This window comes from Carlito syrichta, unplaced genomic scaffold (assembly GCF_000164805.1).
Source record: "Carlito syrichta isolate Samal-C Ts95f unplaced genomic scaffold, Tarsius_syrichta-2.0.1 Scaffold312220, whole genome shotgun sequence".
Classification (NCBI taxonomy): Eukaryota; Metazoa; Chordata; class Mammalia; order Primates; family Tarsiidae; genus Carlito; species Carlito syrichta.
In genome coordinates this window covers 243,678-265,681 of record NW_007256316.1, presented here as the reverse complement: position 1 = coordinate 265,681, position 22,004 = coordinate 243,678, and the positions used below count along the sequence as shown (strand labels likewise).

At 37.5% G+C, this 22,004-nt stretch overlaps 1 protein-coding gene across 2 annotated transcripts in view; it reads left to right on the top strand.

Annotated features, from left to right (window-relative positions):
- Window positions 1-22,004, top strand: part of CADPS (calcium dependent secretion activator) — a 265,905-nt gene that overhangs the window by 112,601 nt on the left and 131,300 nt on the right. The window contains exons 9-12 of one of the 2 annotated variants that reach the window (XM_021718484.1): window positions 3,167-3,178; window positions 11,420-11,556; window positions 14,954-15,141; window positions 17,188-17,346. In XM_021718484.1, coding sequence (XP_021574159.1) covers window positions 3,167-3,178; window positions 11,420-11,556; window positions 14,954-15,141; window positions 17,188-17,346 — 496 coding nt within the window. The remainder of the gene's footprint in view (window positions 1-3,166; window positions 3,179-11,419; window positions 11,557-14,953; window positions 15,142-17,187; window positions 17,347-22,004) is intronic. The other variant, XM_008069830.1, reaches the window with a different exon arrangement.

The window sequence follows — 22,004 nt, the reverse complement described above, 5'->3', positions numbered from 1 at the left end:
CCTTTGGGAGGCTGAGATAAGTGGATTGCCTGAGCCCGCGGGTTCGAGACCCGCCTGGGCAGGCGAGACCTCATCTCTACAATAAATCAAAAAACTAGCCGAGCATAGTGGCATGTGCCTGTAGTTCCAGCTACTTGGAAGGCTGAGGCGGAAGGATCACTGGAGCCCAGCAGGCTGAGGCTGCGGTGGCTGGAAGCGGCCACTGCACTCCAGTCTGGGCGACAGAGTGAGACTCCAACTCAAAAAAAAGAAAGCTAGTGATGGAAGCTACTGAAGGGGAGCTAGAAATGCACAGGGGTTCTTTATTTAGCACACACATACACACCTCTCCCCCCCACCCCCCGCCATGCCTAGGATTCATTTAGTTACAGAATTAAAATACCAGTCATTAGGCATCAGCAGGAAAATTCCATTGAATATTCATGACTTGATGTATGTCACTCCCCTGGTAGGTGAAATGTGGACTTTAATTATATGGGGCATCCAAAGCAAAATCCTATGGACTCGAATTTGGGGGGTAAATAATATCTTCTCTCGGGAGTATGTGAAGTAGGCTGTGAGGTGAGTAAGAAGGTCAGATAAGACACACCTCTGGGATTTTCAGTACCTGGTGGTACTGTTGTCTCCTTTATCACTGCTCAGGAATGGGAATTCTCCAAGGAGAATGAGGCCCTACCACATCTACTGGGTTCCATACAAACAAGGCCACAACAAGCAGCTATGCAGATGGTGTACTACAGAGGCTTCTTTCAAATGTATAAAAATGTGAATGGGCCATTAAGTTGTGCAGTGCCCCATCTGTACAACTGCACATGGTGGCCCTGTAATAAATGGCAATCCTTACCCAGAACTTTAATCCAATAGTGTTGACCCTGGGGCCAGCATGTTACTTTATTATCCCTGAAACAGGACCTCAGCACTTCTCCAGATACTTTTACTAGTTTAGGCACTTAATAAAAACTGCAAGCAGAGTACCAGCAAGTGTGACTTCTCTTTTTCATAATTTAGAAACCAGCAGAGAAAAACAGTTAGGATTTAATCAGCCCAACCTTTGCACCTGAGTAAGAAGATCCAAAAAGGAACTAGGACTTCTGTGGTTTCACTGGGTAGTTATGCACAACATGCAAAAACAAACAAAAAGGCTGGAGGTGACAGAGTACGATCCTCCCTCAGTATCCATGAGGAATTGGTTACAGGACCTCCCTCAGATACCAAAATCCACAGATGCTCAAGTCCCTGATATAAAATGGCATAGTGTTTGCATATAACCTATGGACATCCTCCCACATACTTTAAACCATCTCTAGGTTACATATAATACCAAATACAATGCAAATGGTACGTAATAATTGTTATGCTGTACTATTTAAGGAATAATGTCAAGAACAAAAGTCTGTACATATTCAGTACAGACCCAGTTTTTCCCTGAATGTTTTCGATCCACTGTTGGCTGAATCCACAGAGGCAGACCCACAGTTATGGAGGGCTGACTGTATATCATAATTTTTGGTGGAATCTGACATGATGGTAGTTAGTTCACAATTATTTCACAGCTGCTTTCTTAAATTCAAACCATCACTATAAAACAGATCAAGCCTTATATATGGGTAACTTCATCAAGTTCACAATGTTGATTCATACTTAGGGTAACCAACTAATCCTGGTTTACCCAGGACTTTTTTAGCACTGAAGGTCCCATGTCCCAGGAAATCCCTGAGTCTTGGGCAAACCAGGATGGGTTGGTCACCAGGTATAACAAAGCAAGAACAGTGAAAAACAGTCATAACAGTTATAAATAGCAAACTTTGATCTTGCCCTTATATTTGATTGCCAATCTATACACTGATTTTTTAAAAATCGTCACATCACAAAAATTAAGTCAATCATAGATTCTCCAACTAACAAAAAAAGTTTAAAAAAAAATCAAGTATTGCATTTTAAAAAGGTTTCCTTGACTTCTAAAAGGTAAGGGTCATTGTTAACTACTTAACTCTGTATACATCTCATTAAATCTTGTTTTTGAATGTTTGCTCAAAGTACTTGCCGTTCTTGCTAGTGAATAATTTTTAAGAACCACAGCTTTTCAATGACTTAACTTTGTAATTGCTTTATTAGTATTTACAAGGCAAAAAGAAGCTACATAGGAAAAGGAAGCAACATAGAAATATTTTGGGGGTAGAAGAAAATAAACACTCCAGTCTTGTCATGCCGTTGTCTGTTCAAGGAAAACTTAAGAACGGAACATTTTTATAGTTTGGAAAACTTGAGAGTAATTGTGAGTTTATTTGGGTCTTTCTAAATTCAGTTTAGCAGACTTCTTGGTGTAGTTTTTATTTTTTGCTATTTTCAAATGAAAAGACACGTCTAAGGAAGAGTGGAGTGGAGTATTTATATGGAATTGTAAAAACTGAAAAAATAGATCCTGCTATTCATTAGTTTGTGTGTGACTCTACAAAGATTTTGGGAGGGTTCCACCAACCTTTAAAACTTTTTTGTTCTTTTGTAGTTTTTTGTGTGTGTGTCGTTGTTGATTTAATTTTTTTCCTTTTTTGTTAAAATTTCAAAAAATTAAGCCAGTACCTAGCTATACAACCTTTTTAAAACAAATACTTACAATTCTCTGATTTTTAAGGCAAATATTGCTTACCTTGAAACGATGTTCAAATCTGTAGTTGAGTGTTCCACAATTTATTATGCCAAATGGCCTCTCATTAAGACACCTTTTCCCTGTCCATTATGTGTTAATGGAACAGTAAAAACCGGTACCTCAATTCTCAATTGGAATGGGGTGGGAAGAAGGGAGTTTTTTCAGCTTTGACATTTGGTCAATGATTATTTAATATATCACTTGCAATGAGTCATTTTAATGTCTGTTTCTCAACTAATAACTATTAATGCATCATGGATCCCCAAAGTTGGCTGTTTTTGAGAATTGTTCTATTTTTACTACCACCTGAACTGTCTTCAACAGTTAGGGGGATTTTGGTTACTGTTGGTTTGGGGGAGGTTGATTTTGTTTTTTGTTTTGTTTAAGTTTTCTTGTTCAATCTTTGCTCGAACCCAAGAACTTTAGCTGCTAGGTTAGAACTCCTGTCTGCTTTCCTGAGCCTTGTTGCTAGTCTTTATGTTATTCTGGTTTGTTCCTTCTTACCCTGCTAACTTCTAGCTGGACTGAAGGGTAAGTGCTCCCCTATAGCTAGCACAGCTCAGATAATCAGACTAGATTATCTGACACCTGCAATGTGCTTCCCCCCCCCCTTAAATCTTCCTCATGTCTAGACTTTGTAGTAAAACTTTTCATGTTATTTTCCTGACCTTAGGATTGAAATGTGAGCTTCCATACTGAAACTAGGATGCATGTGATGTGTGCATAATTGCCTCCTCTCCTTGGCTTTCATATTGGCATCAAATGATCCTCTGAGTAAAGCCAACCATTAACATCTCCTAATTTTTTTTCATTCCAAGAATATTAATTAACATCACAACAAAATGGCAAATACTGCCTTTGTTTCATGGAATTCACAGCTACCTGACTGCTTAATGCCTGAAAACAGATCATTTTGCACTCTGATAATATGTTGTTGTTGTTGTTATTGTTGTTTTTCCTTTACCATTCCAAAGATTAGAATGGTCAGTGTACCAATGGTGTGGTAACCATGGATACCTTAACAAATAGGAAGGTGGGGCAGGAAACCCAAAGATGTTAACTGACCAAGATTTGAAGAAATTGCAAAATACAATTAAGAAAGTAAATGCATCATTTGAACACTAAAGAATTCATTCTACCTGGCTTAAGGGTGTGCTCTAACATAAGACCCAATAGAGGATTAATTTTGAAAGGAGAGCCACAATGCATGGGACTACCACACACAAAAACAGGAAATTAAGGACATGACTGAGTCCATGTCGCTTACTTACAAATGCTTTGGATTCACAATCTCACAATGCCAAGGAGGGTTTTGACCTCTGGTCTCAAATGTCGTTCTGCTACTCCACCAAGAACAATGACAACAATAACTTTTTTGACATCATTTGTATTTGTATTATTTGTTCTAAAAATACCTGTGTAAGAGAAAATAAAACTTTGAAACTTTAGAAAAATCTTTCTCTTCACTATTTGAGTTATTAAAGAGAATATATAATTCCTTTAATCACACAAGAAAAAGCTATTCACCAAAAATGTGTTGAGGAAAGACTTGACATTAGAGGGAGCTAGAAAAACTGGTCAAGAGAGCAGGCAAATATGTATTTGAGTATTCTGAATGCCAATTTAGAAGATGTAGGTCATATCATTTCTCCTGACCATTTAATAATAGTCCTTTCTTCAAATTTTTTTTGTTTCTTTCTTTAATTTGCTTTTTCTCCCTTTCTTTCTTTTTTTCTTTTATTTTGCATAAATGTACCCCTGGCTAGCAGACAGATTTTTTTCACCACTCCAAGCAGATACTTAATTTAACTGTACTTTCCTTTGAATGTCTGATGAGGCATTTTTAAAAAGCTTATCATAGAATGTAAACTTAGTGGGAATTTAGGATTTGCTACTTTTTTTAAAGAATGAAAGAAAGGATGGATGAATACATGATTGAATGAATTATGTTCTAAAAGAATTTACGTGTATTTGCATAACAACGCATTGCTATCCTAGTAGATTTTCAAATAGTTGTTTGCCTTACTTCCTTTCTATAATTTTATCTTATGAGATTTTTGCTATATCTTCTTGTATTGTCAACTTGCAGTTGCTATGTTGCAGGAATGCAATATCAAATTATTAATTCAATATTAACTTAATTTGCATGACCCAAAAACATACAGTAAATCATATTCCTTTTCATTGTAAAGTAAATGACCTTTTTAAAAGTATAGACTTCCACAATCAAATCCAAAATTTTCCAAACATCATGTTATGATCTAAATAGACCATATTAAATAAAGGTTCACTTCTTTGTTAACTACTTCAGACATATTTAACATATTATTCCCTAGTTACTTGAGTATTTTCATGCCATATAGTGATTTATAGTAAGATGCTTACTTACTAATTAAAGTGTAGAAAATTTATTTTTCCTCATGTTGGGGTGAGCATAAAACATCAAATACTTTGTAGACTGCTTGAAAATGTAAGAACTACAGCAGGAAAAATTACAAATCATTTATTTGTTTTGTTTGAGATCATTGACAAAATCTCTGTTATGATTTTTTACCCAAAGCAACTGTCTTACAAAGAATTATAGAAATTAGCACTGAAATAAACATCACATACCTATTCTCTTGGGAGTATTGCAATAGTAGTTTCAAATTCAAGATTTCTGAAAAATGCAATGTGGCCCTTGATTGCTTCCAAATAAGTCATTCTATCTTATCATTCACATTAGTTTAGTTTAGTCGAAGGGACTATGAAGGAATTAAATAGTTTCTCAGTTAAGTGGTCCACTGTATGCCTCCAGGCAACAAGCATGGGAGGACCAGTCTTTTGCTTGTCGTGAAGAACTCAGGCAGGGCACAACATCCCCTGGTTACTTGACTATGCCAAGAAAACTCTTCTAGAAAAATCCGTAAACAGCCAGCTGCCATCAATCATTGTCATTTCTTTATTTCATGTCTTCTGATGAGGCTGACTACTGTCCTTGTTCGTTATTGTCCAAACCATACATCACTCTTGTACTGTCAAGCAGATATGACAAGCATACATTTTCCGTATAAGAAAGATACAAAGTCACCTTTTAATTTGCAGTTTGGGTCCACAGATGATTTTAGAGTTACATTATCTAATCTCTTGCCTCTAGCATCTATCAGGAGTAGCAACTGCCACAACTGTGCTCTAAATTTCAGTGATAAAACAGCTACCTCTAGCTTATTATAGAAGGTATTCATGAAAGAGAAAAGCCTCTTTCAGAAAATTTGTTAAAATACTATCTTAATTATTTTCAACAGCAGCATTTCTTTCTCACGAATCCATAAAAATTTCCAAAATGTAACATTACAAAATTCAAAGGGAGATTTGACTTTTTGTCTTCAGTTACTTAGATATTAGAATAATAGAACATTTCAACAAAATACAAATTTGAAAATGATGTTACTTATCCAAGAAAATTACATTTATTTGGTAGACATTATTGTAAACCTATCTAAATATATATATGTCGGAAACAAGATCACATAAGGATGCTTGCTATTAAGATAAGAGATCATGAAAAATAGTATATCTTTTTTTCCATTTGTGAGGGAGGAAAAAAGGACAAGCATATCAAGCATGAGATGAACCCAAATATCATGATCAATTGAAAAACATCAGAAATGGCAGAGTAGTCAATTAGGGACTGCATCACTTGAATTTTAATGAAGTAGATTAAATGAGAGTATAAAACCCACATAACGATTTCACTTTAGGAACCAACATTTTAAATGCCAAACCAAAATTGTTTCCAAGCAAACTTGGGGTCAAGGTTTAGACAAGTTTCCATCTGAGAGTGTTCCTGCTCTCTGTAAGTCTGTGTTCATCATCCTGCTTCTGTGTTGTGGATACCATTGGTAGTGCCTTGAGTTTCTTCATGTAGTTTAGGTGTCCATATCAGCGCTATTCACCTAAGTTTAGTTTGAGGGCAGTCTCCTAAGCCCATGCTATAAAAGACTGCAAAATACTCATGCAATTAAACCCTACAAGTGTAACATGTTTCACATGTTTGAAGATGTGTTGAATTATGCCCTAACTGCAGAGCCTATAAAATCACATAGCCCACTTTCAGTCTATCAGTACATTTGGAGCCGTCACAGACCAAGCAGTACTTAGAAATTACTCCCTAAGGTCAAGTGTAGCAAAGATAAAAGTTAAAGTTGGCTCTTAAAATGTAGTCAGTCTTTTATTTCTAAAAAGCAAAACAAAACAAAACAAACAAAAACCCAGGAATGAAAAAGAGCATTAGTATGCATCTCCCAAAGCAAGAGATAATCCAAACATCACAGGAGTTTTATGCGGCCACTTTATCCTCCTAATTCTATCTTGCTTAACCTAATGTTCAAATTCATTTTCATTCTCTTGACACATGCCAAACATTGGCAAAGGAAGTGATCCCAGAGTGTCCTGAATTTAGGAAATGACTCTTTTATACTTTTTGCTCTGGGCTGTTTTCCCCCTGCTAACGTCAACATTGACGTTTTCTTTTTCTTTAATCAACCAATTCCAATTGTTTGTACAAGGAAAATGGAGTTGCAAGGAGCATTTATTTTTCAATGTTCAACACTGTGGAAGAACAGACCGGGACAGTGCAAGAATGACTATATGGTGTTGCTTGGGAAGCGCCCACAAGTTCTTTGAAACAGAATTTGGAACAGCTGGACCACTGCAGTGTTTTATTTTAAAATAGACAACATATGTAATGCATATGGTCCTAGACATGTATGGAGACACAGGCAGACAATCTGAATGGTATCCAAAGACACCTGCACCTAGAATTCTGTTTCCTTCTATAAGCTTTTTTTCCCCTAAGAGCACATGTTCCCACTTTTGGATTTGCAAGATACCATCTGAATCCCCATGTGTGTGACTCCTTAATAAAGTCAATGGGGGGAAGTTTCCTGGGATGGAGATGTCAGAGTATGTCAGTTAATAGCCACTTCCTTAGGACCTGGCTACTCTAGGGGCTGGCTGGGGAAATAACAGATCTGAAACTTGCCCTCAAGGAACATATGATCTACCAAATAATTCAATAGTATATATGTGTCCTAATCATATATTGGAGAGATTGGAACATTGCCCATCAAAAACACAGAGACAGGACAAAGGAATTGGTTATACAGGGGCAGAAAAGAAACATAAAGCAGAGAGATTGGGAAGGACTCCCAACTTCCTAGAATCAATATGGCTTAAGAAGCAAGAAAGGGATAGAACATTAGCTATAAGTGCAGAGACATCCTTGGCTCACTAACAACTTAAAACAAACTGGCTTTCTGAACACTAAGAAGCCTGCATGTTTACTGCTAGCTAACGTTTACTGAGTCCTTACTATGTGCCAGGCCCCCAAGTGCTTTCCAGGCGCTTCTCCTTAGATCCTCTCTGACAGCCTCTGAGGGCAGATTTGAATATGACCTTCAGTTCACCAACAAGGACAAAGAGGTTCAGATGCTTTAAACAACCTGCCTCATATCACATACCTAGTGGCCTCAAATCTGGTCTTTGTGACCCCCCTCCCAAGCCCACCCACTTAACTACTACTATTCTAGTTCCTACCAAATAAGGTATTCCCAATAAATTTAGTACATAAATATTCCATAAAATCAAGAAACAAGTTGCTGATAGAGTTAATTTATTTATTTTGATGAATAAATTCATCATTTTAACAAATATGTATTGAGTGCCTACTATGTACTGGATACTGCTCTAGGACTGGGAATATAGCAGAAAAAAAAATACAAAAATCCCTGCTCAGATGGAGCTTAAAAATCAGATGTCTTTCACTGACACCTTGAAATAGCACTCCTGGGCTACCCCTCCTTCTTTTTCTGATTTTAACAAGCTCAATGAAATGCAAAGATTCTGTGGGAGCCAGCCACCCCTTTAAAGTACTCTTGAGTTGTTGGAACCATTAAAATAATGAGCTTAATCCTAAGTAAATGATCATTTGGGGCAAGCAAAAACCAAGGGCTGCTTGCTTTCCTTACTAGAAATTCCCACTGCATTAAGCTTCATCCCACACATATCGATGAGCAAGGGACCTTAAGGATCCTTGAATGACACTTCATGACAGAAGAGAGCCGGAAAGTTAGCTCCTCTTACATACAAGGAAACTGAAGCTAGAAGAGATAGACAACTCAGTTGGCCTCTACAGCTATTTAAAAATGGAGCTCAAACTAGAATTCAGATCTCTTAAATCTAGTTTCAGGCTCAGGCTGCATGTGGATGGGTCAGGAGAAAGGAAAGAAAGAAGGAAGGAAGGAAGAAGTTTTATTCTGATAGGTTTACTTTTTGAAAAAGAAACCAGGCTGAGTTTATGCATATTTTTCTGTAAGCCAGCTTTAAAATGTTAGTAAAAGATGAATTATTCTTTAGATGTACTCTTAGCCAAGAATTAGCACTGTGAAGCTGTATTCATTGAGCCACTGTGGTGGATTGAGGGGCTGGAAGTGGGTCTGTATCCAGGTCTCCACAGAGGAGCCAAGTCAACTTTTCAGATCTGTTTCCTGAGTGGCTAGCAAAGTAAAATAGGTCATCAGTAAAGTTTTCAAAAGGTTCAACAAATAAACAGAGTCAGAGACTTGAAACATGTGCCATATTTTTAATAGCCACAAAAGAGCCCCCTTCTCTCTGAGCTAAATGACCAGTTGTACCATCATAATTGAAGAGAAATAAAATAGCCAAGCCAAACTGGCAAAGCAAGGCCCCGGCCAGTTTGTCAGCTTGCAGCCTCTTCCGAGAAATCTGAGAGCAAGAAGCTAATGCTAGCCAAAAATGCCAGATCTGTTAAAACTGGGGAGCAGGGGTAGATGAGGCTTTTTATGAGAATGAAGCAGGATGAGCAATTCGTGTATACCCCATGTTTAGGTTTTCCTGAGTTAAATTCACTTGGGACTAACGGGTTGGGGGTGAGAGGGCAGAATCTGCCAGTGGGAAATGAAGAGGTACCACGTGGACTGTGCAAGTGTCCTTATGCCAGGGGAGACTAAAGTTGGAACAGGCTTAAGACCCTTGTCTTGGGCCAGAGGAGTCACACACACATCCTACAAGCAGCTAGCTCTTACCCCAGTGCCAACTTCCCAGCTATCCTGAGTCAAAGGAGAAATATAGTTTGGAGACTAAACAACCAAACCAAAAAAATTCTCCTAGGTAAGCCACCTAACCTCAAGTGAAAAGCACTTTCCTGAGGACAGATATGAGGCTGTTAATGCAGCAAAGAGAGTCTCTCAGATTCTCTAATGTAATTCTTGCATATGTGATATTCTTTCCAAAAGCTTGTGTTTTATTATCCTAATGGAGCGATTTGGCTATTAAAATACTCATTTTTCAATTTGCCTTCTGGAAACCGTTGCTTCTGTGTGTCTTGGGCATAAACAACACATCTTCAAACACTGACCACTTGCCACTTGCTGCTTCTATGAAAAATGACAGAAGATTCTTTTTAAGCCTATCAATAAGAAGCTATAAATGTGACATACCATGCATTTAGTATTGAATTATACCCCAAATCAATAATAATCTGAGGAGAAGTAATCGTAAAGTCCCACTGCTGCCATAACCCAAGCTTACAGCCATACCCCAAGCGTGGGAGGAAAAAAACTGCTTGGGACTGAGGCCATGTATGAAAATATTATTCAAACTACTCCCAAGTCAGAAATTGATTTTTTCTGTGTCCTGACAGCATCGCTTGTTCCTGGCAGGTCTCTGTATTCCAGTAGGATGTTGCATGCAAAGGGATAAATAAAATCTTGTTCGATTTGATGCAAGATTCTTTTTCTTCGTAGTCTGTATATCAGGAGAGTCAGGAAAGATGAGGTGGAGTAATCCGATTCCTTTAATGGAAAGTACCACCATTCCTACCTCTTTAGGATTTGCCTGGTAACACTCGAGTTGAATTCTCCAAGTTATTTTGCTGGTTGAGTATAGAGTATTTTAGTTACACATGTTGAGATTAATTAGTTAGCCCTTAGGAGGTTTTGCCTACAGCCTTCACCTTGCAAGGAAAAGTGTGAATACATTGAGACTACTAATTCACAACAAAGGGCAGATCATAGCCCTCTGCTGAAGTACATTTTTGTTTGTCTCTTTCCTAAACTTTGCTACTGAGTAAACACACTATAAGGCAATGTCCTTATCTATTACAAACTAAATTCCCATGCAACTTAATCTCCAAGTTTCAATGAAAATCTTTTTTGTTTATTTTTAATTTTGGAGGGTGGGGACTCAAACCTTTTGTGAAACCAAATTGGCAATGGGGATTTGGAAGAAGAGGATACAAATATTGTTGCTTTGCTGAAAATCAGCACAACCCTTTTTCCAGATAATCCCAATAATTGTAAAGAAATTGCTCTAGACATAACCACTGGAATGGCAGAATCTATTAAAAAAACTACAAAACTAAATAGGTTATTATAAGCAAAGATCCGATCTGCTTTCAGTGTTTGGTTAAATGCAGGCGAAGTTACGGTCTTGTGCGTAGTTTTAAAGAACAATATAAATGCACTGGAAATGTGATCATTTGATAAACATGTTGATGCCAATATATTTTTGCCTAAATGCAATAAACTCACCAGTAAGTGATGCAAGTTGACAATGGGAGGTGAAAAGAATATCTTGGGAATGTTTGTGGGAGGCAACAGGGAAGCAGCTAATGTTCACAATGCCTAGTGAATTCCTGTGTATTTAAAATGTCAAAGAAAATGTGATATGTTTCTCTAAATTGTGTCTCTCTCTACATGTATAAATGAACAGACGCAGATAGAGCTCAAAAACATGGCATGGATGAATTTATCTCTTCCAACCCCTGTAACTTTGACCACGCTTCCCTCTTTGAGATGGTACAACGCCTTACTTTGGATCACAGACTTAATGATTCCTATTCTTGCCTGGCAAGTATATTCTTTGGTCTAAAGCAATTTAAACATAACATTTTTTTTTCATTTAAATATTTCTCTACCTTTATGTCAGAAGCTCTTTTCTCCATTACAGAATCCCTTTAACAATTATAAATGTGTTCTTGATTTCCTGGGTTGAGATAGTTTTACTTAGCAAAGAAACAAGACTGAGCGGGAGGAAGTTATCAGTAGAAACAGATCCAATTCCCCAGTCTCCCTAGCTTAGCTTCCCCCTTTTCAGCTGCTACATGAGAAATATTCCCAAGAGGGTAATCAAGTTTGGCACCTGCTTGTAGAGAACTTGCAAAAATTGCCTCGGAAGCTTGAAGTTTAAGATGCCCCACTCTCTCCATGCCAGACTTGGTGATCCTATCTTATAAACAAATGTATTCTTTTTGTGTGTTTTTTTTAAGCTTAAAATTATTTGTCAATAAATTTCACTTTTTATAAGCTAAATTGATTTGGGTTTATTTGTTTGGGTGAATTTTTCTTATTCAGAGCATTTTTCACCCTTAGAGGGATTTTTTTTATGGTGCTTTAGATATTTGAAAATCCAGCTATCCATCCAGCAGGAGTATCAACATTTTCTGAAATCCTATTTTAAACCTAAATTTAAATTATTTAAATTCAGGGAGTGTTATTATATCTTTATTGGATTTCTGAAGATACATTTTTGGCTTTAAATATCAAATTCAAAAGCCTAGGGAAAAAAACACCCAATTCTGCAAATCATAAATTGTTACTTCATTTCTTAAAGGTAAATATTATTAATTCCACTTTATAGATGGAAACGGTAAAGGGAAAATGGTGAAATGACTTTGCACAGAGAAAAATTATCATCCCTCATTCTAAATGCTAAAATTAACATGTCTATATGGTATTTATATTATATAATTAACTAAGGATAGCATATTATTGATATTAATATCTACATAACAGAAACCACTGTCTTGTCTAAATGACATGGTTATATCCTAACTCTATTCTGACCTAATATTTATTTTAAATTTCTTAATTTTTTTGTGTCAGAAGCCAAGATCTAAAAAATAGTAGTGGATAAAATAGTCGTAAAACAGAAACAGGACTATGTGGAATAATTTATTAATCTGTGTCTCATGAAAGATTCATTGATTATCTCAGGTTTAGAATCCCTTATCAGAAGAGTATGAACTTTGCCAAGTTGGAAAGGAGTACATCACTTTGATTTTTTTTTTTTAAAAGAGAGAAAATAAAAAACAAACAAAAAAAGCTTACCTTGCATTGCAAGGCATTTTTTCAGATGTATTTCCTACAATTATGTGATTATTCATGTAATTATAAATTGCAGTATGAAACATGTAAGAATATGCCTCTGCACGTACGTCATTCTCTTTTATGTGTAATTCCTATTCTCTTAAGGAAATTGTGAGGTGAATTATTTTTAAGACTTTTTCACAGCATTTTTAAAAACAATTTTTTTGTTTTGAAATTCACCATGCAGGAGAGTTAGTAAATGCTCTTAAAAAATTAAACCAGAAGTGAAATATTGAAGCTTGCTTTCCATTAGTCACTTATAGGCTTAACATGATGGTCCAAAATTCAAAATTAATTATGAATAGAATAAGATAGCTTCCTTTCCCCTTTGTATACCTGTATCTATTAATCATCATTCCAAAAATTCAGAAAATAACAGAAATTAAAAGGACCTTGTCTCCTGCCTCTATATATTCCATTTTCTCATTATTACAATCTTTTTTTCAGTTGGTTTTGGAGACCGACCAGCAGGGATACATAAATTTTTCTGTGTCTTCGACTGAGTTCCTAATTGATATTTCTTCAACTCTTTTCAAAGCAGCTATTTTGGCATCTACAAAAGACTTGGTGTCATCTGAGTCGTAGAAAATATATTTTAATCTTTCACAGCAGTGTTGTTTCTAAGATTTAGCATTTGGGGTAGCAGATGGAGTGGCAAAGAAGTTGCCTATAGGGGCAGCCCACTGCCTCGACTACTCTCCGCCCTCTGCAGTAACTTATAATTTGAAATAGGAAAGATGCCGTCTTTCGTTGGATGCTGCATGTTGTCAATTGAAGATTCCCAGATCCCTAATACAAAATTAGTGTTGCAAAGACCTCCTTTGCTATACTTCTGTGGCCTCTACCTGCCCCCAGTTACTTTCTCTGTTTGCCTTCTCTCTTCCAAGATGGGGCAATATTCAAAAGATGACTCAGAGAAGACCCTTAAAGTAAAATTAAGTTTATATTTAAAGTGTCTAAATTTTCATCTTACAAAGTACCACCTAAATTGGTTTATTTCTTGTTTCAAACAGGTGCTGAAGCTAGAAAATGCAATTTGATTTCAGGCTCTGCCCAATAGTGACCTTGAGTGGCAAGTCACTTGACCTTTCTGAGCATCTGTTTTCTTAAGTGCATAATAGGGGTAGCAGTTTCTATCCCATCATGCCACCAGATCTGCTATAAACCAGAGATTTCTTCTCAGTTCCCTTTTATAGCAGAATTGAGGTGATCGCATAGCAAGCAAATAAAAAAATAAGAAAATAGATAGTTGCAAGAAAAATAAAACAGAACTCTAAACCAGGGCTCAAGAAGTTTTTCTCAGTTTAATCAAATCATATCTGATTCACAACTTGAAAACTTAGTCATGCTGTTCTCTTTGGAGAGTTACATTATTACCTTCATTTTAAATTTTAAAAATATTCCTTCCAAAGTGAAAGGATTTGTGAAGTCCTGGCATGTATGTAGACCAACCTTAAAATTTCTTCATGCTCTAGAGTAGAGAAAACAGAAGATTTGGAAAAAGACAGAGCTGGATCTGAGTCCTGCCTCTGTTTTTTATTATCTGTGTGAGTCACTTAACGACCAGGATTTCCATTTCCTTGTCTATAAAATAAAGATAAACCTTCTCTGTCTAACTTACAGGATAGATACAAGGCCCAACTGAAAGTTCTTTGTCAGGTATAAAGCCCTATACCAACTTACGGCATTAACGTTGTGATTTCCTTCTATCAATAACCACAACTTTGCCCCACCCTCACCCCAATACTCCTTTAAGGTGTGTGGTTCAGTGTTCAAGCAGTAGGTGAGACTCTGTTTCTGAAATCATGCTATCTGTTAATCAACTCCATCACTTGATAAGAAATTCCTTGTCCTCCCTGAACTCAATGTTTCCGTTCATACACCACAGATAACAGAACGGACATCATAAGTCTGTTGTGAGGATTAAGCCAGATAATATACACAATGTCTTGGACACAGTAGTTGGTGCTTAATAAACAAACAGGAAGTGTTAGCTCTGGCTGTTGTTAAGCCCCTTTTCCAGCCATTCTCAATGATAGCAGCTCTCCAGAAAACAACCCATATTTAAAAGAAAGTCTCTCCTTTATTCTTCACACAGGGCTGGTTCAGTCCTGGCCAGGTGTTTGTACTAGACGAGTATTGTGCCCGAAATGGAGTACGAGGGTGTCACCGACATCTCTGCTACCTCAGAGACTTGCTTGAACGTGCAGAAAATGGCGCCATGATTGACCCCACCCTTCTTCACTACAGCTTTGCCTTCTGTGCATCCCACGTCCATGGGAACAGGTAAGCATGTGTCTGTGTGTCTGAAGGTATGCCTTAAAATTGAAAAAAAAGGCAGCAGCAATGATTTATGGCTGATTCTGTTTTTAGGATCATCCAGAACTTTCTGACCATTCTCATTCCCTCAGCAGTATACACACACTAGACACACAAACACAAAGGTCTAACTTGGTTTCTTCTTTTAAGAGATTTTTTTTTTTAATGGCAAACACAGCTTCTAGGGCAAGCTCTAAAGTTAGTTCAATCTAGGTTCAAATCACAGCACCTCGTTGACTAGCAGTGACCCTGGTTAGTAATTAAACTCTTTGTGCCACAGTTTTATCATCTGTAAAATAGGATGATCATATCCTCCCAGGGTTGAGAGAATGCAAATAGATGCAAAGAGCTCAGCACAATGCCTGAAACATGGCAAAAACTTAAGATATATTTGCTTTTGCTATTATCATTTATCCCATCATTATTTAATGATCACTTACTTAGTGTCATGCCCTCTGGTATACATTTAGTATACATGGTGAGTAAAAAATCAGACCCCACACAGGGACAGAGTTACATTCAGATTGGTCCTCTGAGGAAAAGGAATACTTCCATGACAGAATAAAGAAACATGACTCAGAGTGAGTGTCAGGATGGCAAGGAGGACCTCCCTGAGGAAGTGATGCTGGAGCTGAGAACTAAAGCATGTGTAGGAGTTGAGTAGTTCCAGGCAAAAGGAACAGCACGTACAAGTGCCCTGCAGAAGGAGAAAGCCAAGTACATTTCAAGAGCTGAAGCAAACTAGGTAGAACTGCAAGGCACAGATGATGATAACACTTTTCATTTAACCACAGAGACTGGAAGAACTTTAAAGATCACAGTCTAATCAACCCCCTCATTTTATCGATTTTATATACAAGACCAGAACATCAAGTTTCCAGACTTGGTACCAAGTACTCTCTTTCTTTAGACCTTGCCCAGCTCCTGGAGGAAAAGATCCATGTTCTGAATAATGCAAAGCAGCAAATAATTTAAGAACATTGCCATTTGGCTCTGGAGACATGGAATAAATTTCCACACTGCCACAGCCAGTTTACTATCTCAATGTATGTAACCTTGCATTAGTATGAGGAGAAACCTACAGAATCCCAAAGCTCCCCAACCAACAGCCAGTGGAGGCACACCTAGGGACAACTAGGTGGCTTTAACACCCCAGCCTCAGATGAAAAAGTTGCTGCTTGCAGAAAAATCCACATGTGGGTGAATCCAGAATTGACTCCATTTATTTTAAATCAGAACTGTATCGGTCATCCTTCTCTTTGTAAGCTATACAACTCTGAAATACCTGTGGGATTTGTTCTGTGATTTTCCCCTCTCTGGTGCTGGTATATTTTTATGAAATGCAACTTCAACATTTAGAGCTGGATAACAATAGCATTGTAGGTTTGAATATTTAACAGGCAGCAAGGTTATCATCACCTCCCATTGTTACAAGGTTCACTAGCCCAGCACGTGACATTTTATTTGCATAAAAGATACTCATGAAAACTTTGATACCTGGGGGGTATCTGTGCATAATTCTGCTTTTTATAAATATGTACACTTTGATGACTATCTGTTACAGCCTCTTGGACTGAATTTTTTAAAGAGAGAGAGAGGGAGAAGTTGCATTATATTCTCTGGGTTGTCACACTGTATTCTACATATGTTACTGAATAAGAAAGTGTTATAAAATAATGAAGTGTTTTTGTAAACTCCCTGGTAAACATCATCATGAATTATGATACACATTGTCTGGATTTCATATTGTAAGACTGCCACTTGATTCACAGTTAGGTTTATACATCTTGTCATGGAAACAGTTTTGGATTTCTTATTTTCTTTTCAGTTCTGATTTTCCTTATGCAAGTTTGCATCTTTTTTTCTTATTATTTTAGTTTGAATGCATTCGCTTTTGCTTTTTGATGCATCCTTTTCTTTCTTTCTTTTGTTTGTGCATGTGCGTGTGCTCTTGGTTCTCCCATGACTGGCCACACTCTGTGCATGCCTCATGTGACCACCCCCTCTCCAAAGTCAACAAATGCATGTGTACCTTAGTGGGCTGCCACCAAATACAGACCCCGAAGGGAGCAAAGCTCCCTCCCCATCTGAACCAGAGGCTAAAAAAGATACCAGAAAGGAATCCAAAAAGAGAAAAGATTACAAAACCCAAGCAAACCAAGAACCCAAAAGGTAAGACGTTATATGTGTACTGGCTTGTGTTTTGTGGTATCTTTAACCTTCCCCCATCCCTCCATCCATGCCATTACCTCCACCTTTGCAAGTAGCAAGCTTTGTGTATTCCTGAAGTCTGTGTTTCTTTAAGGGTTTTCAAAGGTGCAGTTTTTGTTTAACCCCAACAATAGGCAAAAATATTGTGTATTGGACTGAGTTTGAGTTAGGTGTTTAGTGACTTTCAAAACATGTTCATACTGAAACGTCTATTTGAACAATATATAAACAGAATTGTGAGTCAGATTGCTTTTTTAGTGGCATCTAGTTAGAGGCCTGGTACCTTACCAATTCATTCATAATAAGCAACTCATGCTTTATAATTTTGAGATTACTTTTAGGGAGTAAATAAAATGGGCTGGCATAAGATGGGTCTATACATTTATAGTAGCTCCATTATTTTCAGCAAACTCCTCCCCTCCAGTTCCACATTTATCTCATAAAATGAAATTCATCTCAAATACAAATTTATAATAATTATATAAAATGAAGCCTATCACTAAATTAATGGTTCTTAGTAGAATTACTTATAAAATGAGGTCACCATAAAGGAACATTTAATTTCTAAAATTTTGTTTATCCTAACCTGTTTCCTATGTCCTTTAGGGATGCTCTCTTTGTGGATTGATAAATTGAAAAAATTGGTGCTTATTTTCTTTTTTCTTTTCTTTCTTTTTTTTTTTTTGAGTTGGAGTCTCACTCTGTCACCCAGGCTGGAGTGCAGTGGCACACTCACAGCCACCCCAGCATTGATCTGTTGGGCTACAGTGATCCTTCTGCCCCAGCCTTCCAAGTAACTGGAACTACTGATGTACACTATCATGCCCGACTAATTTTTTATTTATTGTAGAGACGTGGTCTCGCCAAGTTGCCTGGACTGGTCTTGAACCCGCAGACTCAGGCAATCCACTCACCTCGGCCTCCCAAAGTGCTGGGATTACAGGCTGAGCCACCAAGCCCAGCCTTTTTTTTTTCTCTTTATACTAGGTTTACTTATTATTTCCAGTTTTGCCCTCATGTCATTTTTCACCTTCTGTACCCTGACCCCAAGTTAACATGGACACTTTAAAATTTTTATTGTTGTGGTTTTAGAGCTGATCATTCTAATCCTGGCATTGCCAAGTTACCCAAAAGTCACAGGCATGTATGCTTTATGCTTCATTACAAATTTATTCACTGAATATTTCTAAGTCCTGAAATGTATATAGTTCACTTATAGACAAGTCAAATGAAAATGCAAACTTTCACTCTTTAGAGAAGGTGGTAGGCTGTCAATCAGTGTATGCAGGACCAACAGTGAAGGTCGAAGAAAACCCTGCTTCCACGTGGCCACCCATCTCCTTAACTGCAATAAGTAAGGACGGAGGTGAAATGGAGTTTCTGTTTGTGTTTCACTGTAATGGTTAGACTGCAAAGCAATCATAACTTGCAATCAGTAAGAAAGTTCATACAGAATGTTGTAGGTGCGTGAAGGTCAGATCTGACTAAAGGACAAGGCATCAGAGAGGAAGCCTCCCTGGATGCTGTCCAAGGTGCTGCTTTTGAAAGGCTCTCTGCAGAGCAGAGAACAAATGGCCACTGTTGAAAAGCATACATGCTCAAGCCTAATCTGTTTCCTATGCCATGAAAAATATCAAAAAGGATGTTGACTGGCACTTTAAGAAGCTTGTGTGTGTTTCAGAATCTATGTTTGCGTCGCACTTTTTCTAATGAAGAATAAATCATAATATTAAGTATTAGTTGGGTAGCATTCTACAGTTTACAAAGTACTTTCTTTCAAACATTTGCTATAAAATTTTCAGATTAGCCATTTTTACATTAATTTTACAGATAATGAAATTGAATATCTGCAAATTAAATGGCAAACTCAGATATTTGAAGTCACTACATCAGCACTGTATTTATCTGCTGAAGACTCCAGGTGATGGAGCCTGTTTTGCATAAATCTATGAGTATCAGATCCCATTTCTGTGCCTCAGTTTTCTCACTTGTAAAATGAGCAGACTGAATTGTACCTGAAATATCCTTTTAACCTCTAAAATCCTCCTCTATGGGTTACAGTAACTAATGGAAGAGTCCATTGTCAGGTTTCCTAAATAAGGTTCAATTAAAATAAAGATAATCACTACCATTTAATAAGTACATGATGGCTAGGCACAGTGGCTCAGCCTGTAATCTCAGCACTTTGGGAGGCCAAGGTGAGAGAATTGCCTGAGCCCAAGGGTTCAAGACCAGCCCGGGCAAATTGGTGAAACCTCATTTCTACAGTAAATCACAAAAACTAGCTGTACATGGTGCTGTGCATCTGTAGTTCCAATTACTTGGAAAGCTGTGGTGGAAGGATCACCTAAGCCCAGCAGGTTGAGGCTGCAGTGGCCATGAGCATGCCATTGCTCACCAATCTGGATGACAAGAGTGAGACGCCAACTCAAAAATAGATAAATAAATAAATAAATACTTGCTATATGCCAGGGTGCTATGTGAAGTGCTGTTGATACATGTCATCTCATTTTATTCTTATTACATCCTGATGAGATAAGTATCATTATTGCCCTCAATTAATAGATAAGGAGCTTGAGGCTCACATAAATTCAATCACTTGCCTGAAACCTCATAACAAAAGCTGAACCTGATTTGAACATGGACATTCTAACTTTGGAGTTTGTATTTGTAACCACTCTATCTTACTGCTTGTCTAAGATGAGCACTTGTATATGCTGTGAGATGCCAAGTTCAGTCATTTTCCAGGTGAGAGGGTATGGCAGTCATCTGAATTAAAGTGTGACCTGAAGGTGCCCAGAATTAATATGGCCCACCTGGTAATTTTAGCCTTATGGAGAAAATCAATCTATCTGAAGTTTTAGACTACATAAGAGGAGTGTCTCCTTTGAACACCAATTAACAGCCTTTGGTATTGGGGAAACCATGTTCCAAACCTCTTTCATCAACATGATCAGCATTTGCAAGTGGAGATGTTATCCATTTTTTGCTCCAGATTTAAAAAGAATTCAAGACTCATGTCAACAACTTGCCCTTTTATTGCATTTAACTCAACGATGGAGCCCATTCCCATTGTGATCTCATAATCAGTTTCATATTAGGTAAAAAGATAATTTTTGTCTATTATTAACTCAGAAGCCCCATGTATGAAAGCAGAGCCCTTCCCTGCTGCCACTGAAAATCATTAGTGACCAAGTTCCTCCCACCTGCTCTGGAAACCACATTTCTATGATAGATGTGCCACATCTTTGTGAAAAACTAAGCATATGTGAACCAAAACCATTCTAATCAAAAGTAGACATATCTGGTTAATCAGGAAGATGTTTTTCTGTCCATAGTTTCAAGTGCTAGGAGATATGGAACCATCCACATGTTTGGCATCTTAATTAGGGGTAATTTTCACCCTAGAGGACATTTGGCAGTATCTGAAGACATTTTTGATTGCCTCAGTTGAGGAGGGGTGGTGTTATTTTCATCCAGTAAGTAGAAGCTAGAGGTATTGTTAAAATCCTATAAGGCACAGGTGAGCCCCTGCAAACAAAGCCCAAAATGTCAATTGAGCATAGTTGAGAAACCCCGTTTTAAACCAAACTCCTGAGTGATAGAGTGAGACTTCAATTAAAAAAAAAATTTTTTTTTCTCAAAAGAGAGAGAGGAGAAATTTTTTTCCTTTTTTGTGTGGGTTGGTTGTTTCTTTATTACAGAATCTATGTCTAAAGGTATAACAGGAGCCACCACTGATTTTCAGATTGTGCAGTGTTTCTCACACTCCAGTATGCACATAAATCACACAGGGTATTTGTTAAAATGCAGCGTACTAGGTCCCATCCCCAAATAATTTGATTCAGCAAGTCTTAAGTTGAGCTGGAATCTGTACTTTTAATAAGCAACCTCTCCCAACCATGATTCTAAAGCATTTAGTCTTCAGATCACCCTTATTTAAGATCTTGGTTGTCAAGCTAAACTATACATTCAAATCACTGGAGAAGCTAAAAATGCTGATGTCTGGGCCCCCTACCTGCAGAGATTCTAGTTTAATTAATCTTAGATGTGGTCTAATCATCATTAATTTAAAATCTCAAGCAATTCTAATATGTAGAAAGCCTTAAGACCCATTGATTGAGGAACATTAGTTTGGACCAATTCTTTAAATCAGGCTGGGTGCCAGTGGCTCAAGCCTGTAATCCTAGCACTTTGGGAGGCCAAGGTGAAGGGATTGCCCGAACCCATGGGTTCGAGAACTACATAGGCAACTTGGCAAGACCTCATCTCCACAATAAATCAAAAAATTAGCCAGGCGTGGTAGCGTGTGCCTGTAGTTCCGGCTACTTTGAAGGTTGAGGCGGAAGGATCACCTGAGTCCAGCAGGTTGATGCTGGGGTGGCTGTGAGTGCGCCACTGCACTCCAGCCTGGGTGACAGAGTGAGACTTCAACTAAAAAAAAAAAACTCATTTTCTCAAAAGAGAGAGAGGAGAAAAAGAAAAATGTGAGCATGTTCAGCTGGTTGCATTTGGCGATCATAAAATCCACAGATGTAAATTGCTATATCTTCTAATTTTTAAATCAGCTCCTAAGGTTGCAGTACTTAATTTTCACCATAATATTTTTAGTATTCTTT